The sequence below is a fragment of the Olea europaea genome, chromosome 6 (assembly GCF_002742605.1).
Source record: "Olea europaea var. sylvestris chromosome 6, O_europaea_v1, whole genome shotgun sequence".
Lineage (NCBI taxonomy): Eukaryota > Viridiplantae > Streptophyta > Magnoliopsida > Lamiales > Oleaceae > Olea > Olea europaea.
Genome location: NC_036242.1, coordinates 3,544,388 through 3,552,834, shown reverse-complemented (window position 1 = coordinate 3,552,834; position 8,447 = coordinate 3,544,388). Strand labels below are relative to the sequence as shown.

At 35.0% G+C, this 8,447-nt stretch overlaps 2 protein-coding genes across 2 annotated transcripts; one reads left to right on the top strand and one right to left on the bottom strand.

Annotated features, from left to right (window-relative positions):
• The first annotated feature begins 795 nt into the window (after nucleotides 1-795).
• LOC111395013 lies at nucleotides 796-2,515 on the top strand. Its single transcript, XM_023021040.1, has 7 exons — nucleotides 796-855; nucleotides 922-996; nucleotides 1,089-1,310; nucleotides 1,393-1,532; nucleotides 1,593-1,674; nucleotides 2,068-2,094; nucleotides 2,510-2,515. The coding sequence occupies exons 1-7, from the start codon at nucleotides 796-798 to the stop codon at nucleotides 2,513-2,515; spliced, it is 612 nt and encodes a 203-aa protein (XP_022876808.1).
• A 3,797-nt stretch (nucleotides 2,516-6,312) lies between these two features.
• On the bottom strand, nucleotides 6,313-7,320 carry LOC111395012. The gene is made up of 2 exons (XM_023021039.1): nucleotides 7,249-7,320; nucleotides 6,313-7,161 (listed from the first exon to the last, which is right to left on the bottom strand). The coding sequence occupies exons 1-2, from the start codon at nucleotides 7,318-7,320 to the stop codon at nucleotides 6,313-6,315; spliced, it is 921 nt and encodes a 306-aa protein (XP_022876807.1).
• Nucleotides 7,321-8,447: the final 1,127 nt, after the last annotated feature.

The following is an 8,447-nucleotide window of genomic DNA, read 5'->3' as shown; positions in this document are numbered from 1 at the left end:
TATTGTCTTTCAACACTTTAAAGGAGAAGTTAATTTCAGCACCAGTAATTGTTGCACCAGATTGGAGTTTCCCTTTCGAACTTATGTGTGATGCAAGTGACTACGCAGTGGGAGTAGTATTGGGGTAGCGACAAGATATTGAATGATGCACAGCTGAACTATACCACCATTGAAAAGGAACTTTTAGCTGTAGTCTACGCCTTTGATAAATTTTGATCTTATCTTATTGGATTAAAAGTAATAGTTTATATAGATCATGCAGCTTTAAAGTATCTGATGATAAAGAAAGATACAAAGCCAAGACTGATCATATGGGTACTACTTCTGCAAGAATTTGATTTGGATATAAGAGACAAGAAGGGAAGTGAAAACTTAGTAGCTGATCATCTATCCCGACTTGAGCATGGAGAATTGGAGAAATCACTGGACATAAATGAGATCTTTTCGGATGAACAGATTTTCAATGTAGATGATGTGCCATGGTATGCTGATATAGTGAATTATCTAGCCAAATCTATCATTCCGCCAGACTATTCAAGTCATCAAAAGAAGAAATTCTTTTCTGACTTGAAGTATTATTTTTGGGAGGATCTTATTCTCTATAGGCGGGGTCTAGATCAAATTATTAGACAATGTATTCCTAAAGAAGAGATCCCCCAGATACTCAAGCAGTGTCATTCATCTGCATATGCTAGACACTTCGGCGTATCAAAGACTGTCACTAAAATTCTACAGTCTGATTTTTAGGCCGTCAATATTTCGAGATACATTTAAATTTGTGAAGAGGTGTGATAGATGTCATCGCACGGGGATATCCCAGGAAAGAACGAGATGCCTCTAAATAGCATTATGGAGGTAGAGCTTTTTGAAGTGTGGGGGATCGACTTCATGGGGCCATTTTCTTCATCATTTTCAAATTAGTATTTACTTGTCGTCGTCGATTATGTTTCTAAGTGGGTGGAAGCAGTAGCATTGCCAACCAAGGATGTGAAGGTGGTAATTAGGTTCTTAAAGAAGTATATTTTCACCCGTTATGGCACACTCAAGCTATCATAAGTGATGGGGGCAAACACTTTTGCAATCGTTAGTTTGAGTCTTTGCTGGCTAAATATGGCGTCCGACATCGTATAGCTACCCTTTATCACCCTCAGACCAGCGGTCAAGTTGAAATCTCCAATCAAGAATTAAAGCGGATATTGGAGGTAATAGTGAGTTCTTCAAGAAAAGATTGGTCTAAGAAACTTGATGATACTTTGTGGGCTTACAGAAAGGCTTTCAAAACACATATAGGCATGTTTCCTTATCGTTTGGTTTTTGGGAAAGCATTTCATTTGCCAGTTGAATTGGAGCACAGCTTATTGGGTAGTCAAGAACTTGAACTTTAATTTAAAGGTTGCCGGTGAAAAGAGATTACGTCAGTTGAATAAAATTGATGAGTTTCAATTGGAAGCTTATGAGACCGCAAAACTCTACAAGGAGCGCACCAAAAAGTGGCATGACATGCACATTCAAAGAAGAAAGTTTGAGGTTGGGTAACAAGTTTTGCTATACAATTCTAGACTCAAGCATTTTCTTGGTAAATTGAGGTCCAGGTGGTCAGGGCCATACACCATTACCAAAGTGTTTCCTTATGAGACAGTTGAAATGACTCACCAAAGTAAAGGAACCTTTAAGGTTAATGGACAACGGTTGAAGCCATATTGGAACGGTGAATTTTCGAAAGAAAAATCAATCATTCAACTCGCAACACCGGAATGAATGAACAAAAAGTCGAGCTCTAGACTATAAATCGAGCGCTTAATGGGAGGCAACCCATTCTTCTATCCCTTTTTGCCATTTTAATTTACTATTGCATTACATGTAGTTTTAGGGACTGCATTAATTTAGGAAATCATGTATTTAAATGGGTTGCTTTGAACACATTTTAAGTAATACTTTCAGACTTGCATCAGTAACTTAGACATATTTACTTATTAAGTTCATTTTATTTAGACATGGTTGTTTAGGCTCATCGTTAACATCTTAGCATTTTATTGAGCTTACATTGATGTGATATGCATTTTTAAGGTTGTACCTAAATCTCAATCTTTCTTGGTATGAATTCATTGCAAATTTTTAAATTTTATATGCTATCAAAAAGCTGCAGTTGTCGTGATGTCTACCAATTGGACCAGCCTGATCCTTCCTCAAGTCCACGTCTACCCCCAGGGAGTTTCTAATCTTTACCCCTTTACTTTGTTTATTTTTGCTTCTACATTGGGGACAAAGTAGTACTTTTGTTTTGGGGGTGGGTGAGTATTAGGATACTTATAATACATACTTTTCAACTGCTAATCGAGTCTGTATAACTGTTAAAAAAATCAATCCCAAAAAAAAAAAACGAATTGTCTAGTAGCGTTGACGACTTGCCGCCTATGAAGATATTATTTGTTTGAATTGAGTACATATTTAGTTAGATGTTGGATAGCATCTTAACTTGTAATTTTACTTTAAAACTTATCCATGTTAGATTTGATTATTTGATCACATAGTCATATTGAGTAATCACTTATGTTAGGACACAATTTAATTTTTGTGGGTTTGTTGATGTTGTTGACCTAGGTTCGAATAAAATTCTCAAGTAATTTATATAGAAACCAAACTACCAAAAAAGCAATTTGGAGGTGGGAAAGTTAGTGCTTGTCTTCATAAAAGTGTGATGGTTTGGAATTCTCGGATCCCGACGTTAATTGAAAGGGTTTGAGTTAAAGAGTCTAAAACGAGCACTGATCACCTTAAAATAAATAAATAAAAATCAACATATCATACATTTTTTTACTTCTTTTCGTAGCCTTTATGACGCCTAAAACTCTCTACAGGGGTCATCTAGAAAGCTTAATGGAGAGAAGTCTTGCACAGGAGATGTCAAAAATAAAAAAATGAAGGAAAAAAAAGAGATATAAATTATCAAAAGTGAGATGTGCCTAATAATGACTTTGAGATTTGAACTCTAGAGATTGGCCGTGTGCTTATGAAAAAGACTTACTATCTTTCTTTCTAGGTTTACAAGTATCTAATTCTGAACACTTGTGCGGAAAAATATATCATAATTATTTTTAGGAACCCCTTATGTACTAGAAATACCTCAAGATTGGAGAGAAAAGCATAAAGAGTGATTGTTACACGAGAGGTGTGAGGAAAAACTGACCACAAAAGGGTTGGGACTATGAATAAATCAACAACACTTGATTGGTAGCATTCTAATATAGGTGTTAGTTCAATGTTGGATAATCTCTCTCTCTCTCACACTAAATCGAGCATTGGATAAGCAAAAAAATTTTATTTTTGATGTTGTTTGGATCTTTCTAAAATATTGCTTTAATTCGAACTTGAGGCATATGGTAAGTAGTTCAACATTAAGTCTTTTATTTGTGATTTGTTTGGTTAGAAATGTGTTATACCTAAGTTTTATTTTGTTTTGTTCAAGGACTAACAAATATTTTAGTTTGGGGGTGTTTGATAAGTGTGTTTTGTGCACTTATTCGTACTACATAACTAGGCTTTTATGTCGTCAAATTATTAATTTTTACGTAACTTGTGTTAATTTTCTTTTGTTTTTAGTTAAGGACTCGCTCGAAGCACTTGGAAAAGAAAGAATGGTGAAAATGAATGAAATGGGCAAGTTTGGAAATCAAATTCAACACTTCGGAACTTGAAGGGTTTAAATTGAATTGAAGAAGACATGGGCTGTACAATTTAATGGGCTACAGGACTAAAATTCATTAATTGGAAAAAATGAAGCCTTGATGAGAATTATCTAATTGGGCTCCAAACAATTTGAAAAGTGATATAAGTTTAATTGGGTCTAAACCAATTGTAATAAAATTGAAATTGGGCCCCATAATGGGAGAAAGTGGGTTGAATTTGTTGGAGATACACATTGGTTGGCGGCTAACTGTAGGGGATTTACAAAAGGCACAGGAACAAATAGAAAAAAAAAGGAGGGCGGCTGTGAAAAAGGGAGATACACGCAAAGAAATTGCAGCGCCGGCTGGAGGAAAAAACGAGATATATACAGGGGAAAAGACCGAAAAACGGGAGGGAAGAAAAAGAAAAAAAGGCAGAACTACGGACTTGAGGAATCATTCACGTTTGGTCGATTTTTGGTGATATTTTTTCACTTTTCTTTGTTTAATTTTCACATTATGTTAGGCTAATTTATTTTGTTAGGCTAATTTATATTATGAACCTTTAACCTTGAATTTTATTTATTTTGATGTTAAAACACGTTTTTAATTATTAAATGATTGGTATGGATTTTATTTTCTCTACAATTATATGTGCAATAGTTGTATGAGATTTGTGGCTTGTTTTACCCTCTAGAGATGGAATATTAGTTAGACATTATGTTAATTGTTGTAAAGTCCGATAGGGGATAGAAATATACCGCTATGCTTTACATAATCTTTAAATATTCATAAATCTTTAATGCAATTTTATATGTTCATATTCATCATAGAAATATAGTCAAGTCACATGTAAAAATAGGTTTAATTCTACTCAAAAGAGATTGTTAAACAAATTAGGTAATAATTGAATCGTGTTGTCAATGTTATAAAATTCGGGTCGAAAAGGATTGATATAAGGAGATTCAGGATTCTAATACGCATTTCTTTAACATATTTTTATAAAACTTGCATTAGTTATAATCATGCATTTAGTCTAGTTAACTTAGGCTTTATATTTATAAGTAGGTTATTAAATCATAATTTAGTTAGCGAAAAAATCACGAATTTCTGTTGTTTCGGTTAAGGCGAAGATAATTTAATTTTAAACTAATACAATCTCTGTGGGATGATACTTGGACTCAAAAGGTCCACTTTATTACTTGAACCCGACTTGTGTACTTGCGGTGTAGGATTTTAGCGAACAAGTAGGCATAACGAAGGTGAGGTGGCAACTGCTTGAGCTTTAACTCAAGGGGCTTCTGAATTGATGGCAAAGGCTTTGTAGGACCCACGCCTAATTCCTCCAAGTGTGGTCTACGCCTATATGGAGGATTAGCTACGAGATTTCTTGCACATATTTCAACCTCATTAGAATCAGATTGAGTATATTGGGAGTGTGTAATGCATGCCTCATATGGATCTGGTGGATTATGCAACTGGAACCTATCATTTACTGCATTATCAATCACATCGATCTGGAAGCAACTGTGTGAATCTGCTGGATATCTTATGGCCTTGAACACATTAAATGTGACATGTTCTTCACCAAGTCTCAAAATCAGTTGACCTTTTTGCACATCAATAATGCTCTATCGATAGCTAAAAATGGTCAACCCAAAATAAGTGGAATGTCCCTGTCCTTCTCCATGTCAAGAATAAGAAAATTAGCTGGAAAGATGAATTTGTCAACTTTTACTAAGATATCCTCAAAAATTCCCTTTGGGTGCGTGATAGACCGATCAGCTAGTTGTAAAGTCACTATAATTGCTTTCGCCTCCCCCAAGCCCAGTTTCCTGAAAATAGACAATGGCATCAAATTAATACTTGCACCTAAATCACATAAAGCTTTATCAAAATAATAATCGCCTATAGTGCAAGGTATAGTAAAGCTCCCTGGATCTTTTAATTTGGGAGGTAGCTTCTTTTGTATTCTGGCGCTACATTCCTCTGTCAACATTATTGTCTCATGTTCATCTAGCTTGCGTTTGTTAGATAAAATATCATTCAAGAATTTGACGTACCTATGCATCTAAACGAGGGCATCAGCGAAAGGGATGTTGATGTGAAGCTTTTTGAAGACATCAAGGAATTTTGTATACTGCTTGTCTAATTTGTATTTTTGTAGTCTTTGGGAAAATGGAATTGGCGGCTCATATGGTTTAATAGGAGCAGCTGCCTTAACTCGCGGTGTATTTGAACTCACTTTGATAGCTGTATCTGTTGTTTGTTCAGTCTGTTCCGCATGCTCCTCATCAGTAAAATGTACTTTTTCTTGTTCGCAGTTGGCCTCTTAACATGGAGTTCAGGTAATTGGACCCCACTTCTAGTAGTAATTGCTTTGACGTGTTCTTTAGGATTAACCTCTGTATTGCATAGCAATGTACCTGGTGCTCTACCAGATATAGCTTGTGCCATCTGTCCCATCTGAGTCTCCAAGTTTTTAATTGCAGCACTTTGATTATGGAGAGTTGTCTCAATCTTCCTCATAAATTGATTATTCACCTCCATGTACTGTTCTGTCTTTTCTATGAATTTTCCAAACATCTCTTCCAAGGAAGTTCTCCTCTGCTTGCTGAAACTGAGAACCATGTGGTACAGTGGGATTCTAATTGCTCCAAGAAAAATTTGGGTGCTTCATCCAACTAGGGTTGTAGGTGTTTGAATATGGATTATTTTGTTGGCACTGACCCGCTTGTATATAGTCAACATATTCCATACCTTGTATAAGAATTGGACAATTTACTGTATTATGATCCACCCCACATTCTTCACAACTTGCTTTCTTGGCCTGTACTGCATTGGTTGACTGTGACATCCTCTCTACCTTATGAACTAAAGAGTCAATTTTTGCAGACAATGCTGTATACGTATCCACCTCATAAACTCCCGGTACTTTCTTGTGAACAACACACTGAAAGGCCCACATGGCTGTGGTAGTAGCCATTCTCTCAGACAATTCCAAAGCTTCATCAATTATCTTCATGGATAAGGAGCCATTGGATGATGAGTCCACCATGCTTTTATAAGATGGAAGTAGAACTGCATAAAAATATTGGACCTGGAGCCCTTTACTGATGCCATGATGAGGGCACTTCTGAAGCATGTTCTTGAATCTATTCCAAGCTTCATCAAATGATTCAGTTTCTCCCTGTCGAAATATGGATATGTCATTCTTCAACTTTGCAATCTCCGCTGGTGGGAAGAATTCGATGCAGAATTTTTTAGCCAAATCATTCCAAGTAATGATACTAGCAATAAGTTGTGAATCTAGCCATTCAAGCGCTCTATCCCTTAGAGTATGTGGAAATAATATCAATCCGATCGCATCATCTGAAACCTCTTGATATTTAAACTGTTGACATATCTCTAAAAATTGGGAGATATGTGTATGTGGATTTTCATCGGCCTTGTCATAAAATTGACGTCCATTTTGGAACAAATGAATGACATTGGTCTTCAATTGAAAGATCAATTGTCCAAATGGAGGATAAACGATGCTAGATTGGCTTTGAATAATTTATGGAGTCATGAGGTCCCCAACTAGCATGTTCCCTTCATTAATCACTGCTTCTTCATTCACTTGAATAATTGAATTATTTTGTCTGTTGGCCATCTCTTGTTGTTTTATTTCTCTTGCTTCTCTTTGCCAACGATGAAAAGTACATTCGATTTCTGGATTAGTTGGTATCATTTCATTGTCTCTCGAATTTCGCATAAAATGTTTGCAAGAGAAAATAAAAGTGCAAAAATAATTGTAAAAAAATAAAAGTAAATAAATAAAAGAAAACTTCGAATTAGTGCCAAGTGAAATTAAACTAAAATACAATCACCTGCAATGGCGCCAAAAACTTGTTCATTAAAATCCTACACCGCAAATGTATGAGTCGTGTTCAAGTAATAAAGTGAACCTTTTGAATCCAAGTATTGTCCCACAGAGATCGTATTAGTTTAAATTTAAAATATCTTCGCCTTAACCGTAACAATAGAAATTTGTGATTTTTTCGCTTACTAAATTATGATTTAATAACCTACTTATAAATATAAAGCCTAAGTTAACTAGACTAAATGCGTGATTATAACTAAATGCAAGTTTTATAAAAATATGATAAAGAAATGCATATTAGGATCCCAAATCCCCTTATATCAATCCCGTTTAACCCGAATTTTATAAAATTGACAACACGATTCAATTATTAAGACCAATATCCCTAATTTATTTGACAATCTTTCTCGAGTAGAATTAAACATATTTTTACATGTGACCCGACTATATTTCTATGATGAATGCGAATATATAAAATTGCATAAAGATTTATGAATACTTAAAGATCACGTAAAGTATGGCAGTATATTTCTATCCCCTATCGGACTTTACGACAATTAACATAATGTCTAACTTATTTTCCATCTCTCAAGGGTAAAACAACCAGAAATCTCATACAATTATTGCGCATATAATTGTAGAGAAAATAAAATCCATGCCAATCATTTAATAATTAAAAACATGTTTTAACGTCAAGATAAATAAAATTCAAGATTAAAGGTTCATAATATAAGGTTTATCGCAAATCCTAGCACAAAGAAAAGTGGAAAAATATTATCAAAAATCGACCAAACGTGAATGATTCCTCAAGTCCGTAGTTCTGCCTTTTATTCTTTTTCTTCCCTCCCATTTTCCGATCTTTCCCCGTGTATATATCTCGTTTTTTTCTTCAGCCGGCGCTGCAATGTCTTTGTTGG

What these genes read in the sequence shown, in the direction of transcription:
- LOC111395013 (XM_023021040.1), top strand. Translation starts at nt 796, where the DNA reads ATGTCATCGCACGGGGATATCCCAGGAAAGAACGAGATGCCTCTAAAT. An exon ending in AGAAGAAAGTTTGAGGTTGG is followed by an intron (nt 1,533 to 1,592) that starts GTAACAAGTTTT and finishes ATTGAGGTCCAG; the next exon opens with GTGGTCAGGGCCATACACCA. An exon ending in AAAGTAAAGGAACCTTTAAG is followed by an intron (nt 1,675 to 2,067) that starts GTTAATGGACAA and finishes TGCATTTTTAAG; the next exon opens with GTTGTACCTAAATCTCAATC.
- LOC111395012 (XM_023021039.1), bottom strand. Translation starts at nt 7,320, where the DNA reads ATGGCCAACAGACAAAATAATTCAATTATTCAAGTGAATGAAGAAGCA. An exon ending in TTAATGAAGGGAACATGCTA is followed by an intron (nt 7,162 to 7,248) that starts GTTGGGGACCTC and finishes TTTCAATTGAAG; the next exon opens with ACCAATGTCATTCATTTGTT.